This window comes from Diadema antillarum, unplaced genomic scaffold (genome assembly GCF_040938485.1).
Source record: "Diadema antillarum isolate AM-2024a unplaced genomic scaffold, OU_Dant_1.0 seq00001480_RagTag, whole genome shotgun sequence".
Lineage (NCBI taxonomy): Eukaryota > Metazoa > Echinodermata > Echinoidea > Diadematoida > Diadematidae > Diadema > Diadema antillarum.
In genome coordinates, this window is record NW_027272219.1 from 375,075 (window position 1) to 395,607 (window position 20,533).

The window sequence follows — 20,533 nt, forward strand, 5'->3', positions numbered from 1 at the left end:
GTTTCACCATTATGCTCCTTTTTTCCCCTTGCAATCTTTAACTCAGACCAAGTGTTCCATTTTGTCCTTGTCAGGGTGTACGGTATAAACTTCTGTTACAACTCCATTGTTTGTGTAGCAGTTGTGAGTGGATAGGCCAGGGACTGGCCTTGAGGGGGATACAACATTTACTGCCTGAACTAGAATTGTATTGCCCGACTCAAGGACAGGGGCAATTCGATTCTAGTGAAGGCAATTAATTTGTATCCCCTGAAAGTGACCAGTCCATATTACTATTATTAACAAAATCAGACATCTACAGCAAACTTGAAAATATGAATGATGTACTACTAACATAATAAATTGCATTTCAAAGAGGGGGAAACAGATATCAGGGCAATTTTTATACCTAGATGCATGGCAATGCCATCTATTGCCAAGAACTCTTAACTCTTGCCAAGTGCATGAACAGTGTGCAAACTCTTTTGCTACAAAAACTGCATGATCAGCATGTTTACAGCATCTATCCAACTTTTTGCCCACTAAAGTCTCGTTGACTTTTGTGAGAGCGGGCGATAACAGAATTGACTGGTCAATAATGATGACAGTCAAAACTTGGGCAATGAAGAATTAAAGATACTCTGCACAGATGTCTGATACAATTAATAATGAGATACAGCGTATATTGAGAAAGACCGTTACTCATTCAACTGCATTTACGTGCAACTGTTTTCCTTCTGTTCATGCAATTCAGTGTATATGAATGACTGTCCAAACTCCAACTAATGTGCTCGTAAAACCAAGAAAGACCCATCCATATTAAAACAACTGATTCTTGGCAATGTCTTTATTGGTCATTCTTAATGGCTCAGTACTGAATCGGCATCAATAAATAGTAATGACAATGAGATTCAACATCTTCAAACATATTGACCCACATGAATTTCACAAAGGAAGTTTAAACGACATCTCATGGTTCAAATTTAGTCCATCGACCATAACAAGCTAGAGACAGACACACATAAACGTCAGCATGCATTCCTCATGGGAAGTTTGTTGGCTTGCACAAACAATGTGTTGAAAGCATTTACTCAGTTGAAATTTCCATAATCCATGGACTAAATCTAAACTACCTTTGTCAGTTCTGGCCATCACCTTCAAACAAAACAATGTTCACAGAGACCAATACCTATTCCACTGAGCTAGTTTCATGCTTTTCTCAAGAATCAAAATAATTGTCCTAGAGGCAAAGCTCCCTAGTAAGGATGATGACCACAAATTATAATAATATAATCAAAGTTACAAAGCAACCATACATTACATTCAAGCTAAAGCTGTTGTTTCATGAGTTGTTCTTCACATGAAGTCAGTTTTATTTTATTTTTTTTAATGCTGTAAATAAATATGCATTGTTCTGATCTTAGAAAGAAAATATGTATCAAAGACATTCTTAAAAGGTGCTAGAGTGGTCCAGTACAGTCTAGAGGAAACCCCCATAGTTGGGACTGAATACTCACAAAGCAATCTGTGCCAGAGCAAACTATGCCAGGAAGCATACCACTATGGACCACCTTGCAGTGTGGTCTAGAGCGTGCTGTACCAAGCCATAAAATGGGATTTAATGCAACCATGCCAGAACAGTGCCCCACTGAGTTTGTATACTATTTACATGGATACATTAAGAATGTGTGTGATGTAAGTGGGTAATGATCAACAATTTCACAAAAAGAATTATTACAAGCTCTGTATTATGTAATTCATCTTGTCCTACATAAAAAGACAATGTAATTTGTCACCAGACGTTGAATCTGACTTAATAGTCAATGAACAAAAAAAATTTTGTCCAACAGGTAAATCGTGTGTTAAAGTACAGTCCAGTAAGAAGGATTTAATTATTCAAGCAGCCTATAATTAAAAAAAAAAAAAAAAAATCTTGTATTAGTCAGATTAAAATGAAAAGTGCACGGAAAAATAAATTAAACAACATAATATACACCAGCTGGTATGCCCTCTTTTCTTGTAAACAATGGATGAGCATTCACAAAACTTTGCTTGAATGAGCGAAGTGTGTATCAGCTGTCCAATTGTGGCAAACTTCAGAAATAGAGACTCAAGGCTTTCTGAACCGTGCCACTATGGTTCAGTCTACATTGCTCTGGTTCGTTCTGGCATGGCATGCTTTATTTGAGACTGAACGTACCTTACACGCAAATGATGAAGAGTGACAAGAAAATTTGTGAGGTCATTAAGCTCATCAAAATCATACACATCATGGAAATATTTTGTTTTCCTTGAAATAACTTTGACAATGGTGCTTGGCACATTTCTAATATGTTATATCTAAGCACATGATTATATTCTTATACACATTAGAACATTATCTTCATTTTGCAGAGGACTCAACACAGAAACATCAGTACAAGTCAATAATGCCAAGGTAAATGAAAGTGAATAAATTGATAACACAATCATGCATACATCGCCATTGGTACATGACTGCAATACATACAGCTGATTTTCTTTTTCACATAAATGTATACTTAGGCATCTCTACAAAAAATCAATAAAATACATAAATATAGCAATATACTCACTGTTACATCTCTGACCACAGACAACAGCATGAATACAACAAATTTCAATACGCACGATTCAAGGAAAAACATATTTCACATAGTGTAGAATAGATGAGCAGTGTAATTCAGCTTCAATTGGAGAATGCATTTCATACTCCAAACATGATTTACATCAAGCCTCACAAGACAAAGATAAATTATGACAGCCTCTTCAAATGACAGTGCACTGTAAACAAACTTCATGAATAAATATGGTCTGAACTTTTTTCGTTCATCTGAAGTACTGTGAAATTCTTAACCATGCAACCTGTAGTACTTTTGAAATAATATCTCAAACCTATCTACCTACATATCTACCCTCTCCAGCTATTGCACAAGATGGGTGGAAAAGGACATTTTTGCACTTCCCATAAAGTTATTGACAGATGGTGAACATATTGGTTCTTCATCACATAAACTAACAAAGTGATGCCACTGGAAAAATATGTAAAGATACTTCCAAAAGAAATATGGTAGGTAAACATGGCGAGGCAGTTTAAAATGTAATTCAGAGTTGACTTTTATCTAAAGAGTAAAATTCAGATATCCAGAAAGGTTAGAGTTTCATTAAAATCAGAACTAAAATAAGAAAATAATCGCATTCTCAAAGAGTCGCACGTTTTTATCAGACAGTGATATTGGTCCCAAACCATATACACAAAGTAGCTTGAGGTAATGACGTTATCCACTCTTTTCAAGTAGTTTGCATGTTCACAAATACATCATATCATGTTTATAGTCCAAAATTATGCAACTACCCTCCCCTTCCCCCACAACGAAATACAATGTACATGTAGTAATGCTAGATTTTGCAACACAATAATTGTTGTATTTTGTAAGACTGATGTGTGTATATACACGGCTCGACCCAAATTTTTTCCTCCAGCGGCCCATTCGGAACCACCAAAATCTTTGCTTTTGAAATTTTGGTGGCCCAAAGTGATAACATAAAGATTCATTTTGAATTTTAGTAGCCTGGTCACACCACCAAAAGATAGCCTTTTTGAAAATTGTTTCTCAATGGGGCATGGTGATAGGGCTACTGCTAGTATAGAACCCTAGTTTACATGTGTATACAGCTGTATATACAATGTATATATATTTCACCCTTTTTCTTCTTCTTCTACTTTCTTTTTTCTTTTTTTGCAGGGGCAGGTAAACAGTCACACTATAAATCATTGCAAAATTAGAAAATACGCAGTGCTTTTTATCATCTTTTGTTTTGTTTTTGTTTTTGGGGTTTTTTTTTGTGATAAGGGCCATTTGGCAAAGATTGCTTGTAGATCAGTGGGAGGCTTGTTGAGGCAACACCATTGCCTCAACTAGTAATTACATATGGTTGCTATTAATACCACAGGCTTATGACAACATGTGCAACTTTGGAATGCCACTTTTTTCTTATTTTAAGTCTAATTTTGATGAAACCTATTTGATAAATTCTATCTAGCAAAGTCAACTTGAGCATGGCAATGAATTGCACTTTTACAGAACTTTCCTGAGTGAGGTACATTGTAGCATCACGTTTTCATTGAGTGTGACTGGGCAAGGCAAAGAATCCCAAGTTGTACAGTCACGATATTCCAAATGAGACTGAGTGTCCAGTTTTGCCTGGATGACCATCAGCAGGACACCAATAGCCAGGGGTCCATTTCATGAAGTTATCACATAAAAGTCTTGACATAAATCTCAGAATGGCCCAAGTCACTCACATGCAGCCATGAGAGAAGTCAAATCCACTTTATAAAGTCTGTTTAATATAAGTGTGTCTTATGAGCGAAAAGTCTCTCATAAGACTTTCATGAAATGGAACCCAGGTCAACAGTGTCTTACATCATACCACATAATATATGTAATATAGGACGCTAATACAAGGGTTACACTGCTCTACAAACACCCATTATCAAATACTAATGAATTACTGATGGTAAAGAAAATGACTAGAATGTTTATCGGTATTCATGGACAAGCCTTCTCCTTCACTTGTTTGCGGCTTAAGATTTCACTTGGTAAGAATAGCAGGTGAAAACCAGTAATTGACATGGCTGTTCATATTGAGCATAAATGTAGTTACATAGAATCAAGGAGAACTATATATCAATATGTCTTCAAAAGGCTAAATAACTATAGCATTGAATGAAAGACTATAGATTTCAGGAAGAAAACAGATGCTGCACAGGGCATTATACTACAACATTTACTGAGTATCATGAATGATTTTTGACATAAGGCCTACTCTTAGTAAATACTATTACCATGGGCAATAACATTATGCTTATATACAACCAATAAATGGAAGAACATTTTTGAATGCAGAATGGAAGAGATGAAAAAGGCAAGGCATGTTATGAGTTCTTTTTTTTCTGCTTTCATGGTGCCTATTTGAACAAATTGAGATCCTGTCCACCTATGAATGCTACGTGCCAAGTTTGGTGAAAATCAATCATGGAGTTCTCAAGAAGAAGCTGAAAAAACATAAAAAGTTTATGGATGACCCATGATGCATGCTGGATACCATAAAATACACGACTGGAATAGCTCACTTTAAATAAGCCTTTGGCTCACTCGGATTAAAAAGGGTTGCAAGCAACAGACTGTGTCAGGCCATCCAAATTTAGCTGAAGAGATAACTCCCTTAATACAATTACACAATATCTGATGTCTTATGCCAATATTTTGTGTTGCAAAATGAAGAAAAAGATGAAGAGACAATGAGATCATGCAATAACTTTTCTTCTGAGTTGGAATAATTCTGTTTCTCCTGTCATTAGATGACATGATGAAATAGCATTTGGCAATTTAACTGAATCTACACTGGAAACAGGTAAAATGGAAGACAAGTGTCCGAAAGTGGAGAAAACACAAAAACTTTGTTAAAATATCCACCAAGCATAATTGTAATGGGTAAGAACTTGTGACAAATATCTGAGGAGGCATGACCTTGGAAGACTACCACAGATTCCTTGGCTCTGATAACTATCACAAAGGACTGTACAAGAAATTGTCTTTGCTCTTTGCAATGAAATAAGAACGTGTCTCATACAATGTGCCAAGTGACAACTGATGTTCACCATGAGCTAGTCAAAGCTACGCCAAGTTTCCCATCCACTTTGTGGTGATTGGACTCCATGCCCTCATGGCTTCAACTGTTCATCCTTGCCTTCCCCTATAGTGCTTCACACGTCAATGCCCTCAAAGTACTACACAGTGTGGCTCCATGAACTGGTCTCTTTCTCATTTTGCTAGGAGCAATATGATTCTTCATTCCTATCTTGTCATCCCAGTAGCCACTGCATCTGCTATCAAGTATTCTCAAGAACTGCCACAAAAAAAAACAACTGTGCCACGTCTCCCGCCGACATCATCTCCATCTCGTCGCCCCTAGCAACAGCTAACTTCCCCCAAAAGGTTTTCTTTCATGTGTTCCCATATTTCTTCATGGTAGCTTCCAGATCCTGGGTCTTCCTAGCCAGCATCTTGGTGACGAGTCTTTGGTGGGCCAGCGCCTCACTCCTGTCATTAAGCTGTTGTGTCAGGAGAAGAATCAAGAGACGTTATGGGTAATACTGTAAAGCATGACATATTCGCGGTATGAATTTTTCGCGAATTGGAGCCGATGGCCTTTTTTGCGGCATGAAATTTTCGCGAACTCCCACTGGCATTCAATGCAAATAATGTAGACAAGAACTTTTGCGTGCATTTTAATTTTGCGAATCTTGGCGTTCGCGAAATTCGCGAAATTAAAATGCACGCGAACATTCCTCGTTTTACAGTAGTAGGTTGTAGAAGAAGACCAGCGGATTATCATGGAAACAGAAGAACTCAAGGCTTAACAGACTGATTGATTATTCAGAATATCTTTTGACCTATCAATTCCAGTAGAATTCCCATTCATAAATTTTATGTTTGCAGAGCAAAATCAAATGTGATGTTAGGCAAGTATTGAGAAAAGATTCATGGAAAAAAGACTGAACATGGACGTCATCTTTTCCTACATTATTTAACATCATTGTTGTGCACACAAGATTTTTTTGTTTTGTTTTGCTTCGTTTTTGGTACTGCTTTTGATTAAATATGTGAATGAAGCTGGTCAGCTAGCAGGGCAGAAACTTCAGTCAACAAATCAGAAAGAGAGGCTGTTATTTCTCTCACCAAATCAGCCATGTTCCTGATCAAATCTGGCATGGGCTGTGAGACCTGGATGCCCACACTCCTCGTGGAGCCATGGTGGTCTTCGTCCAGTTCGTCGACCACCAGTGCCTGGATATCAATCGTCTCCTTCAAGAGGCGGCCCAGGGCTTCCGGTCCAGTGTGACCTTGGCATAAAGAAATGGGGAAAGGGAAGCAATTTAGAAACGCACACACTCACACAGCATGACTTCCTTTCCAAAAGTTTGATAATACTAAAACCAATGTACCAGTTGACAAATACTGTCAAAGCTGTTATTTTCGTGTGCAGATATTTTTGCAAAAGAGGAAGTCATAACATATTTGCGAGATGTTGTTTTTGCGATTTGACATCTGGGCTATCAAAAGTGCACTAATGGCTGTAAAAGTTTAATACAATCAATATAAGTTTGCAATATTTTAATGTGTTGTTTAATTTGCAGCTCAACAGCGATTCGCAAAATTCATGCAAAATTAAACCCTCTTGAAAATAACAACTTTTACAGTGTTCTGAATCTGCAGCCCCTCACCCTTTTGAATTGAATAACAAAGAAGAGAAAAATCTCTTGCCCCTCAACCATACTTGGAGCAGTAAGATACCTTAACTAGTTCTATCCTTCCTTCTGTATCATACAATCACACATCCTCCTGGAGTAACTTACTGCTGGAAATGATATTTCTGTAGTTCACTGATCCTTCATGATTGACTTCAAGAATGTCTCATAAATTGTCATCAACACATTGACATTTCAAGCAGGATTCCTGGGCCAAGCAACGACAAAATCCTCTACCAAGTGTGATAAAATCCTCAACCCGTAAATACAATGACTCTGGCAACCTTCATTGGGGTAGGGAGACCTTCAACTTTATTCCAAGCAGCGAAAAGATGCTGAGATTACCAAGCGCAAGATATAATACTGTAAAAGTGGATATTTTCTTGCGTAATTTTTCACGCTTGGCTGGGTAAGAAGAGTTTCGCATGTTTTAAATTCCTCGGAATCAAGACACCAAGTACAGAAACATTATGGCAAGCAAAAATATCTACATGCTTTTATTTTCGCGCTGGTTTCTGGTTGCGCGAAATGCACGAAAATTTCCACTTTTACAGTAAACTGAAGAGAGAAAACAAAAATAACATGATTGACATTTTGAATGACTCTGTCCATCAATACTTTTGAAAAGTTGGTATTCTTTGTGCCCATTTGAACAATTCCTTCTTTGGAAAGGCAGCAGAGCTCCTCTCACCATTCTTTGGTTCAGCTTTCTTTATCCAGGACAGTAGCGGCTTCCGCCTCTTCCCGTTCCTGTCTGCCTCCGTGTTGGTGGCCGACGAGTCTGCCAGCTGCTTACCTATAGATGAATTCCTGTTGAGCTGCTCCTCAAAGGCTTTCCTGAATGCGTCGGCCACGAGGTATGCATCCTGCAGCTCCTCCGTCAACTTGAACTTCTAGAACAACAAGAAAACATGAACAAGGTGGAGGGATGTGAACGGAGAGATTCCCTTCCTGCACAGCGTTAGCATGAACAAGTGATGAGTAGATAAACATTTCTGTGGCAGAGTTTATTGCTGACATGCTCCAAAAGGAGTGGAATGAGGGCAGTGTTTGTGTGCATTGGATTCTACTGAATGGAGGTCATGATGTAAATTGCTTTCAGCAACACAACAGTGCCATATACAAATCAAAACATGAGCAAAATATTTGTGACCTGCAATCTAATAATTAAAAACAAAAAAAACAAAAAAACACACAAATGAAACCAGAACCCAACTTAAACCAAACAAAACCACGGTACAGCTGTATGTGGTAAACAATACAAAGCATTACTTGTTGATCATAAATGAAATCAATATTGTTCATCAATAGGGCAACTGTTACACATGAATTAAAAAAAAGTAAATGAAGCTCGGGGACTTCTGGAGGAATCCCATACCGAGATGTTGACCCAAACCAACAATAACATACCACTGGTAGAGCAAAAATGCTCGATCATCTTAGAGCCATCAAAAGGTACATTGTATCTCATTCCTGGTCCTGGGCATTAACCCATAGAGGACGAGTCCCAAGTATACTCGGGCACGGGTCTATGGGAAATGCGTGTTGTAGCAAAATCAGCCCATCCTCAACAGGTTAATGGGACATCTATACCGTTATAAACCTTTGTCTCCCCTTCCCCTCAGAATGATCCCTCTTGTGTTTGGCTAAAATCTGATTCTTGCTATAAGGAAGACATTTTAAAAGTGAAAATCTGGGAGTGACCCCAATTATGATTTCATATTCCCCCAAAAGATAGTATTGTTGAAATTTCATGTTCAGTCCAAAGATGATTTAGCATAGCAACTTTGGTCAGAGAAAATCTCGATCACAACAGCATCATCTTCAAAGTTTATAAACTTCAGTGTCCTTTCCTCCACTGGAATATTGGTAAAGAGCTCAGTCAGCACAGAGTACCAATTTTTCTTGTCCTTTTTTTTTTTCAGATTGAAAAACTCCAATGGTTTACTTGTTTGTTTGTTTGTTTGTTTGTTTTTTTGGGTTTAACCCTATTCTAACTGGGGGGGTCAAATTGACCCTCCCTCGACGTTTCGCGCCACAATTCCGCAATGCGCAAAGATTTTGCCGCATCATTTCACAACTTTTTTCATTGAAGTCTCCTGCAAATTTTGAGACCAAATTTGCGACGTCCGGGTACACCGTTCTGAAGTTACATAATGTTTTGCATATCGTCGATGGGGTGACAAGACCTCGTATCTCAAAAATGTCAAAAATTTTTTTTTTTTGCTGAATGGTGAAATAATGGGTCAAGTAATGTCTTGGCCAAATCCCAACTGTCTTACTCCAAAAATGAAGCCACCATGACATGTCAAAGGAAAGGCTTTCCCATTCACTACAGTGCTTTGGCCGCCATGTTTTTTTGCTCTCCTGAACATTTGTCATTTTTGAGATACGAGGTCTTGTCACCCCAGCGACGATATGCATGTCAACCCCAAAACAGCTCAAATTCATGATATCGTGTGCAAATCCAATGCAAATTGTGTTTTTAGGTTAAATTGATATAAATTAGATTATTTCAACTTTTAACCATTGAAATTAATCAATTCTAGTGTAGATAAGCCTGAAAAAGTGCCTGCAACAAATTTTGGCAAAAAAACAATAGAAAACAAAAGGTCGAAAAAACAACAAAATACATAAGAAATTAACAAAACAATAAAAAACAAAAGAAATTGATTTTGATTGCGCTATTTTTTTACATGAAAATTGTTTCGATATGTCTTGAGGAATTCTGACACAAAAATTTAGCAATCCTTCAGTCTTTTTGATGGAGTTATAGGTGAAAATATAATTTCATGCACAAATTTGCATAATTCATTTATTGAAAATAGAAAGGAAATATTTTTCTATTGTATGACCATGTAATCTTGTAGTTGACATCCAGCTCTATCTTTAAACAAAATTTCGCAGCTATCGCGCGATCGGTGGCCGAGATCTGAAGGGGGGGTCAAATTGACCCCCCCCAGTAAAAACTTGGTCTCAAATAGCCCATTTAGAATAGGGTTAAATGGAGATGACATGTGTTTCCTGCAGTAAGACAAGATCTGCTCAGAGGCAACTATCTCACCTCATCCTTGATGACGCTGCTCTCCTTTTTAAGGAGAGCTGCAGCCCTGGCACATTTACATGGCTCCAGATCATTTCCTCTGCACAGGCAGGCTCCAAGCATGGCAAGTTGCTGAATGAAAGCAGGCAAAAAAAAAAAAAAAAATCTAAATGAATGACTGAGCAAATAAATAAAATGTTCATCAAAGAAACAAATTAGGGCTCTACCATCAAGAACAACATGATGCAAACAAATTGCCAAATTCAAGAAAACCTTGGGTAACCGTATTCTCAGGCTGGGGTTTACTGCAATAAAAAAAAAAGAAATCCTGAGCTCAAATCCCATCTGGTGCATACTTGAACATCCATTGTTCTTGTACCATTTTCAACTAATATTGTAAGTTTGTTGATCAAGTAGACAACAGTTATATTCAAACTCATGAAGAAAGTCACTACCATACTTTCTGGAGATGTAATTCTGTTTTTTAATTCTAAATCTGAAGTTTGGAAGCATGAAATAACATGAAAATACTTCTAATGTGGTTTTTCTTCTTTACTACTCAAGAGTCGCAGAAAGAATATGCTTAAAAACAAACAACAGTACATCGAGTCAGTTTTAATAGTAACATTAAACATTTATTGCTTGATCATGAATTTTGCCATGAAAATGAATAGAATGTACTCAATCTGTCATCATAGAGCCCCTCTTCTAAAAAATGACCATAGATTAGATCTTGTGTCACTCATCTCTCTTGGTTAGAAACATCCACTTTGGATGATTTTTCAAAGGAAGAATCTTTGCTTCTCAAAAGTCTGACCTCAACTTGTCCTGTCCAGCAATCCTGTCGGGTTCTGTGATGCAAGGTTACTGTTGATAAATCCAAGCCTTATCATCTACTATCTATCAATCTATCTATCCATCTATGTGTATATTTTCTTTCTTTTTAAGTGGAGCATAGTTCTCTTGCCTGCAGATCTGTCCATTTTGCTCTAAAATGTACTAGACAAATGCATAAGAAAAGTGTGAGATAACACTGTAATAATTCAATTTCAGTTGGGTTACAACGAAAAATACAAAATATCAGCCTAAAAGGTTCACTGGAAAAACTACAATCTCAGAGCTTACCTGATCGTGGTTGCTATGTGAAGTTTTGTATTCAAACATTATTACATACGATGACGCCCAGTAATCCGGCCATAGCAGTATCCATACCGTGAGTGTGAATTTGCATAGCTGCATACAATTCAATATTTCTGTTTTCAGTACGACACAATGCGATCATTAGGCTGCGTTCACATAGAAGTATACGGTATTCGCTATTCGCTATTCGGGCACCCAGTACACCATCATCCGCACTGTCAACTCACCATCCCATGCAGTGAGGATTTCTTTCTCCTACATCCCAGCAAATCTTTAATATCAACAATTTCTAAACTGCATCAGAATGTCAGTCTACATGCTTATTTTTGCTAAAGGGCAAATCCAGACCAAAATTGTCATTATTTCATAAACGAGACACGGTATACGCTGCAAGAAAATCGAACAAGCTCGATTCCCACTATGCTATACTATTTGCAGCTATTCGGTACTTTCGAATAGTGCCCTCCTATGTGAACCGGTGTTAGGAAATCCTATCGTTCGATTCAAGCTATTCGCGTGCCCTCGAAAACGAGCACCGAATACCCGAATAGTATACTTCTATGTGAACGCAGCCTTACTAACAGCTAGTAGCACCCTACATACCCACTACTAAATGGGGAGGGTGCTTCATGGATAAAAAGTCAGGTACACAGACTTTTATTATTTCACACTTTTGATCTCAAAATACTCCCAAACAAGTCATTACCTTAACAATTGCCCCAGCTGAACAAGTTTCTTGGTAGAGCCTTCCAATATATTGCAAGCAAATTCTAAATGGTGAAAGATGCATTTTGAGCCCATCTGAGAACTACCATATATTTTAGTTTTAAAACTTACCTCTGCAGCAGCATTGTGGAGGTAGGCCTCATTCTTTGGTGAGAGGTGCCTATCATATTGCAGTCTTTCACTAACATCCATCATGGCCATGAGTTCGCTCCTCTCGCGGATCAGAGCTAAAAATTGTGAAATTTTAATAGAAACATGCTGAATGAAATTCAAAGGAAACATATTTTCTGAGCTTTGTATGTACAAAGAAAAAAACCAAAAAGTAAATATTAAAAAACAAAACAAAAAAACCCCCACCATAATACAAAAGACAACAGCAACATACATGTACTAGCAGGCAGCCCTGCCTTCATATCTTCCTCACAGCTTGGTGACATTCACAATGGGCATTGCACTGCATTAATTAGTCCTCTTGAAGAACCACTACCCTAAATTCCTGCTGACATTGTATGTAAAGATGTTGTCCACAGGACTAAAGAGTTAATCATCATATGGCAGCAACTCCAGTACATGGCACACTCTTTTCACTCATTTTCTTTATTAAAGACAATGAGCACACCTCAGTTTGGATGTCATCCCCTAACTCTTACAAAACAGCATAAATAAACATGATTGTTCTGCTGGGAAGTATCAAAAAAGAAAGAAAGAAAGATAGGAGCATGTCTGATCTGAGCGTGACCATTACCCATCTTCTCTGCATGGAGTCGTCTGACCTCATCTGACCTTGCGTGGAGTGTAGCGAGGAGTGTGGCGTTCTCCATACTCAGTCTACCAGGAAAAAAGACATGCCATCATAGGGGGTGAAGGTAAATTAAATTCTGTTCAAAGTAACATTTATTTCTTTTGCAGCAAAAAGAGCTGCTGAAAACTGCATATCAAATAGAGGTGAGCTAATTATGGTGTAAAATGGAGTCAAAAGGGGCCTTAGCTTTCAATCCAGCAGAATCTTTGTCAAAGAAAAAATGACTCAGAAGGAGGGAAAGCAACCACATAATATAAGGACTACACACAACAAGCGCAGACAAGCAAGGGCTAGGGACACAGAACAAAGAAATCAAAAGGGGTGGGTTAGAAGACAAAGGGTTAGGGTTGCCCCCTATGATCCTTGGGATCATCACTGGCCCACCTCTGCCTTTCTTCTGTTCATCCTTTGCTTTAATCCCCCTTCCATACCTGCTTGGCTCCCTGCCTTTGACTTCTTACCCATCCCTTCTGTTTTCTTTGTTCTGTGTCTCTGGCCCTCCCTTGTCTGTGCTTATTGCATGTAGTCCTTTAGTGATTGCTTTCCCTTCTTCCCTGTCATTTTGCCTCTGACGAAGTTTCTGCTAGGATCAAAAGCTAAGGCCCCTTATGACTCCATTAAAATGAAAATTCATATGAGAATTTATGTACATTGAAGAGGATGCAGCACGTAAAAGAAAAGGTGAATCTGTGTCAGTTAACCTGTAGAGTATAGAGTAGTCCCAAGTATTCAAATTAATGAAATTCTTCCGTCGAGATGTTTTCTTTGCAACTGATTGAAAAATTGCCCTACATCGACGTAAATTTAAGCTAAGTTAATTTGAATAACAAAGCAGTACCCGCTGCATGCGATAAGGATTAGAACCAACACTTGCTGTCGGGCGAAAGCTCAGTGGTCTAGTGGAGATGACGCCTGTCCGGTGATCAGGAGGTCGTAGGTTCGAATCCTGCTCGAGTATGTACGCCCATGATTTTTTATCATGGCTACTACTAAAACACTGATCAATTCAGTGCTTATTTACGTCGATGTAGGGCAATTTGTCAATCAGTTGCATAGTCCCAAGTATACTCGGACAAATGTCTATGTGAAATATGTGTTGTAGGAAAATCAGTCCGTCCTCAATGGGTTAAAGGTCCTATACTTGTGTCCTACCTCTTCCATTCCCACATTCTTAACATCAAGAGCTGATAAAAGTCATAATTTCTTTATGGTCCATATGAAGAAGTTTCAGTGCTTTCACCAACACTGCGTAGCACAAGTGCATTTATATAATGAATACCATGATTACCAAAGCACACAACTACACATGATATACTAGTAGTCTCTTATGCTTTTGCCTGTGATATGATTTCATAATGTGGAGGTTGTACCATCATATCTTCACAAATTTCTTCTGAGAACTACTAGTAGGGGCATGTGAGGAGGTAACTAGTATAACATGCATGTGTCTGACTAATATAATCTGTTCCTTCACGCATGGTTGTGATGTACAAAATTAAATTTCATGCCTTCATTCTCATCTCACACTGCAGGATGAATGTGCATGACATTAAACAGAAATATGCTTGAAAAGTAGAAATAAGAACAAATAATGCATCCGGCAACACTTCATGGCGGAGGTATAAAAAAGGCCACATGTTAGCTTTGGAATGCTTGAAGGAAGAAAAGAAAGGAAAGGCATAGAACAAGAGTAAGGCTGGGAAAGGGCACTGGAGGGTGATAGAGTATGGAGACATAAATATTATATCAACAAAATGAGAGAGAGAGGGGTTAAACTGTGAAGAATGATTGGAATCACTGAACTATAATTAGCCATGATAATGCATATCTACCTGTCAAATCTCTCTGACCATGTCTGCTCACTCATCATGAACGTACTTGACTTGGCGTCAAGTTCAAACTGAAGTGCGTTCACCTCCTGCCAAAGGACACAATTAATTCAAACGTGTGTGACATTGAGAGTCATAGCAGACAGTGTGGAGAGAAACCATACAATCATGGTAAACTGAATGAATAAAACTCTGAATTGGCACATCTACACAAACACACGAATATTCACACACACCCACAAACAATTGCATCACATACCAGCACTATACACAGAGATCCATATCATGCTCACCCTTGCAGAAATATCAAAATTTACAAACTTTAAATACCTGCTGTCATTTTTCTTTGCTAGTGCAGCATAAAGAGGTTTCAATACAAATGTATTCAATCTATGATATCACATTCACCCTCCAACAAAGTACTGGTATGGTCTGGGAATGGGTCTTGTGAGCTTATAATCTTACACTATGTCACCAGTCAGTGCAATGCTATACATTGTTTGCTTGCTTGCTTCTTGTGTAATTTTTTAACCTGTTAGCCTTTTTTTTTTTCATATAAGCTTGTCATTGTTATTTACAAATAGATGCTGAGGTAAACCAAGTGACATTAGCTGTTAATACTTGGCTTGGCTTAACATCTTTGGAACATGCATTGGTCTAGTTTAGTTTCCTACCACCAGACAACACGCTACACATTATCATTGTGTACAACATTCTGTGCACACGATGCCTTAAATGTTGATGTTACATAAGCAATCAATTTTGGCAACTTCTCTTTGGATATCCCACTTGACGACTGAATGCTCTGATAATCTATCATTGAGCAAGAACCTACTGGAAACTGCAGTTTAACTGTACTGAATGACAATTCAGAACATGGAGTCCCACACATACATCTCTGTGTGCGACTCAAATTTTTACATTTACAATCATTGTGTACAACATTCTGTGCACACGATGCCTTAAATGTTGATGTTACATAAGCAATCAATTTTGGCAACTTCTCTTTGGATATCCCACTTGACGACTGAATGCTCTGATAATCTATCATTGAGCAAGAACCTACTGGAAACTGCAATTTAACTGTACCGAATGACAATTCAGAACATGTAGTCCCATACATACATCTCTGTGTGTGACTCTAATTTTTACATTTATAACGGTGCAGGTGAATGCAAGTAGTATTCGGCACAGATCTCTATCAAAACTAAAATAATATTTGTGATCCCAAACACAATGAGAAATATATGACTGGATTTAAACATTTTGTCACTGATCTGGACTCATCACATTTTATATCACATAATTTTGTTTATTTTTCATGATATTGTTTATCTATTCACTCATGACTACTGATTTCTCAATAACCGGTACTGGGTCAAGCTATGACTGTAACCAGAAAAGCTTCACACATCCTTTCCATTAATCTTGTCAACTGGTGGTATTATAGATTAGACTGCGAAAACTCCTGTCCTTAGAGTGTATTTGTAAAGGTATGTGACCTTACTTTATAGTCACTGATTTTTCCGTACCTTTTGTAGAGTCTTGGCCTGATTTTTGGCGACATCAAAACTCTTCTGCTTCTCTGCATTCAGAGCAGCAACCTGTGAAGGACATAAATAGAAAATTAGAGACCTGTACTGAGGAAAAAGTAAAAAAAGAAGTAAAAAAACAACAACAAACAAACAAGGATTTGATAAGACACTGTCATCTATTGCCCTTCTGTTACCTTTCTCTTTATACATCATATACATGAGAGAGAGAGAGAGAGAGAGAGAGAGATAGGGAGAGAGAGGAGTCAGAGTATATGCTAAAAATTCACTGGAATTCAGTTAGCACAAATGAAAGTAATAAGGTGTCATATACTGAGTACACACAGGATTAGTTATTATAGCACATACAGAGTTAGATTTGGCAAATCTTGACTTCCTGTATAAGTTGTTCTTTTCACGAGGGTTTAATTTTTGCCAATTTTGCGAATCACAGTTGAATCGCAAATTTAACAACACATGAAAATGTCTCCATGTGTTAGGGTAAGTGAATTTACCAGGGATGATATTGAGGTCTGTTGACAAAATTGGAAATCAAAATTTTCAGGTGATTTTGATACATGGAAAAAGCAAAATGAGTATAGACTTGAGAAAAATAGAATATGAAATCAGAATTAAATCTACAGAATATCATGCCTGATTTACATTTGCGTTGGCGTCAATTCGCAAAAATGTCTCGCAAGAATGTCTATGATCTCCTCATTGAAAATGAATAAAATAAGCTAAAATATCTGTACACGAAAATAACAGCATATATACAGTACATTGTATGTAGTGTTGAGGAAGACATACAATTGCATCTTATGGCACCATATATTCAAATGATGCATGACTTATTGTGGTTAAGTGAGATTTGTGGTCACTCTAAACTCTGTGAATAAACAAATTTCTGTCCCAGACTTCATCATCTCTTACCTAATGTTTGAACAAGAAATCAACTCAACTCTGTGCACAAGAAATATCTTTGCAATAGATACACACATCACAAATATAACATACATTTTAGCAGCTACAGTATGCACATACCATTATGTGGCTTTAAAAGCAAGTTCCTATCCCAGCTTTTAGAACTATAACAAAGGATTTACGTGCACCTCAATTCATACTTTGAAAGTCTGAAAAAAAAATGGGCTCAACCACATCCAAACTCAAAATTATGCCTTTACATTGCTCAATGAGCATCCTTTTGGCACAAAGGTTGCAAGCTTGTTTTGCAGCTTTGTAACCTCATAAAGGAAGCAATCCTCACTGAATGAAAGATTTTGAAGCACAAGACAAGTACAACACAATTCGCTATCAGCACAAAGTCACAACTTTGACAAATGGAGATGTTTGTAAGAAATATCATGATATTATGAACATGGTGTAGGCCTACTACTACACATCTAGATAAAAGCTGTTAAAATGGTGTTAGAATGACACAAAATTGGCACAATGTGGTACATGCGTGTTTACAGATCATTGTGATATGTTGTGTGTTAAATTACAATGACAGAAGCATGTTTGAAATAGACATAACAACAATGACTCCAACCTGCAACATACATTGTACATGATAGCAATGACTTCAGACAGCATGAATAATTGCTCAACTATGGCACCTTTTTCAGTTGGGGTGAAAGAAGGTAATAAATTTCTCTCTGGTACAAATGAAGCACCTACACAACTTCAAGAGCGGAATAATGTAGCAGGGATGGTCTGGAATCTGGAATACTGGATCAACTACAAAAAACGTCGCTATGGCGACTGGTATGCCTCCGCCATAATGCATGATTCTCCTAATAGGTCTATAGTACATGTGGACAATGTGTGATTACATTTTCACAAAACTGGCAAAATATTAAAATGACATGTTTGTCACAAATGTGTTGAATGTTCACCTTCCTTGACCTAGGTTTAATTGGATGAATAGGAGAGCATGCATTTGGGGATTTAAGGACTTTAACTTGACTTTGACCCTTTCATAGTTTATGCATAGTAATTTTCAAGGTATGGAGAAAAAGTGAAATATCTGTATTGAATAGTAAATTGTTTCCATTTTCATCTGGTCTTTGACCCTAAAATTCATAAGAGAATCACTGTCAGGCAGAACATGCATAAATATGTGACCCGCTACAACAAAATGATCCTAAAGTCGGGCGAGATCGATTATTTGAAAATTGCATGACACAAATCCCTAATCTTTCTGCTTTGAATTGATACATAACACATCATATAAAAATAATCGGCTGCGGAGATATCGATGTTTAAAAGAGAGCATGTCTATATGTCTGGGAAATCACTGTTTCGAGAAAAGCGCCCTAAAAGCTCTCCTTGCGACACAATCACGATCAAAGGACACGCAAGTCAGTTTTCACCTCCGAACAATAGAAGGTAAGCCCTAGCAAACCCCGAAATGCTCATTCAAACACAGCGTCGGCGGTCTCCTCAGCGACCAATCAGTGACCAGGATGGCAGGAGAAGCGGCTGGGCATAGCGCACCCCGCCAGCACGCACCATCGACTGGGCAGTGTGCGAGCTTCACGCTTCGGTTAGCGGCAAGCAGCAATCTGACCAATGAGATCACTCTGGTCGTTGTTAGGGGCGGAGCCTATGTGTGGCGCTCACTCCAAATGTTCAAACCAGTTTCTGCTTCGTTGAAACGCCAAAAAAACATGGCCCAGAAAAACGCTATTTTTTGGTCTTTCCTTTCATCATTTTGCTTCAAAATTTCGACAGATAATAGAAGACATGTCAGACTCTAATAATATGTCAAATTCAGAAAATCGTAAGTTTTGACCAATTTTGAAGCTCTGACTTCAAACTCGATTTTCACGGCTTCGACCGTGCGCGACTTTAGGACCATTTTGTTGTAGCGGGTCACATATGTACTAAGTTTCAAGATAACTTGAACCACTTCCGAGATATGGAGGAAGAAGTAAGTTTTAATCTTTGACCTTTTTGGCCAAAAATACAAAGCTTCCCAGAGAATCTCTATTTGGTTATACATGCATACACCAAGTTAAAAAAAAAAAAATAACAATGCTGGCATTGCATAGATATGAGGGAAATAGTAAAATTTTGAAGTTTTGCCCTTGACCTTTGACCCCTGACCTTTGATCCCACGAACCCATATTCCCTAGATAATCACTGCCAGTCAGTACATGCATACATACTATGTTCCATGAAGATACCTTGAACAAATTCCAAGATGCGGAGAAAAAAGTGACATTCTAACATTTTTACTTGACCTTTTGACCTTTGACCTCATGACCCCAAACTTTCACCAGAGAATCTTAATTGGGTAATACATGTATACACTAAGTTTCGAGAAATTATCTTCAGGCATTGCATAGATATGGGGGAAATAGTGAAATTTTAAGCATTTGACCATGACCTTTTGACCTTTGACCTTGAGCATGTGCACCCAAACATTGATAGGCACAACTTCACCCACTTATACACATACATGCCAAGTTTCATTAAGATACCTCGAAAGGTTTTTTAGTTATGCTGTCCACAAAGGGAAAGACGGACGGACGGACGGACAGACGGAAGGACAGACGACCTGAAAACATAAAGCCTCCAGCACCACTTCGTGGCAGAGGCATAAAAACAGCCACAGTGGCAGAATTCCTCCAAAAGTTTTTTATCAGGATTTTTCCTCCAGCATGCATAGTACTTTCAAAGTGTAGACCTACTTTAACAGGTTCTCATCAGTTTTTGAAAGAGGATATCAGAATGCATAGATTCATAGGGCCGCATTGTGCAGTGAATGTTATATGAACTGATGAAGTGGCAGAACGATTTACAGTAGGGTACACATCAATCTTCCTCCTTCAAAAGCACAGAAAATGAGCAAAACTACTGGGATGAGTGGGAGAATCCTGTCTGGTTTATTGCACATCATAACCATTTAATCCTGGATTAATTTTTGCATAATTCTGACACTGAGAGAAAACACAAAATGAACCATGTGAATTCTCCCTTATTACCTCCACAAAGGAAGGAGGCTATGTTTTCATCCCTGTTTGTTTGTTTGTTTGTTTGTTTGTTTGTTTGTTTGTTTGTTTGTCTGTCTGTCTGTCTGTGTTCAAAGTAACTCAAAAAGAAGAGAACGGATTTGAATGAAATTTGCAGGAAAAGTTGATA

At 37.9% G+C, this 20,533-nt stretch overlaps 1 protein-coding gene across 1 annotated transcript in view; it reads right to left on the minus strand.

The window, feature by feature from the left end:
• Positions 1-719: 719 nt before the first annotated feature.
• The window catches only part of LOC139709912 (coiled-coil domain-containing protein 125-like), a 30,108-nt gene continuing 10,294 nt past the window's right edge, over positions 720-20,533 (minus strand). Inside the window, exons 5-12 of the mRNA XM_071621870.1 lie at positions 16,385-16,456; positions 14,856-14,941; positions 12,967-13,049; positions 12,333-12,448; positions 10,377-10,487; positions 8,004-8,205; positions 6,744-6,907; positions 720-6,115 (exon numbers count right to left, since the gene is read on the minus strand). Of these exons, the coding sequence (XP_071477971.1) occupies positions 6,008-6,115; positions 6,744-6,907; positions 8,004-8,205; positions 10,377-10,487; positions 12,333-12,448; positions 12,967-13,049; positions 14,856-14,941; positions 16,385-16,456 (942 nt within the window). The 3' untranslated portion in view covers positions 720-6,007. The remainder of the gene's footprint in view (positions 6,116-6,743; positions 6,908-8,003; positions 8,206-10,376; positions 10,488-12,332; positions 12,449-12,966; positions 13,050-14,855; positions 14,942-16,384; positions 16,457-20,533) is intronic.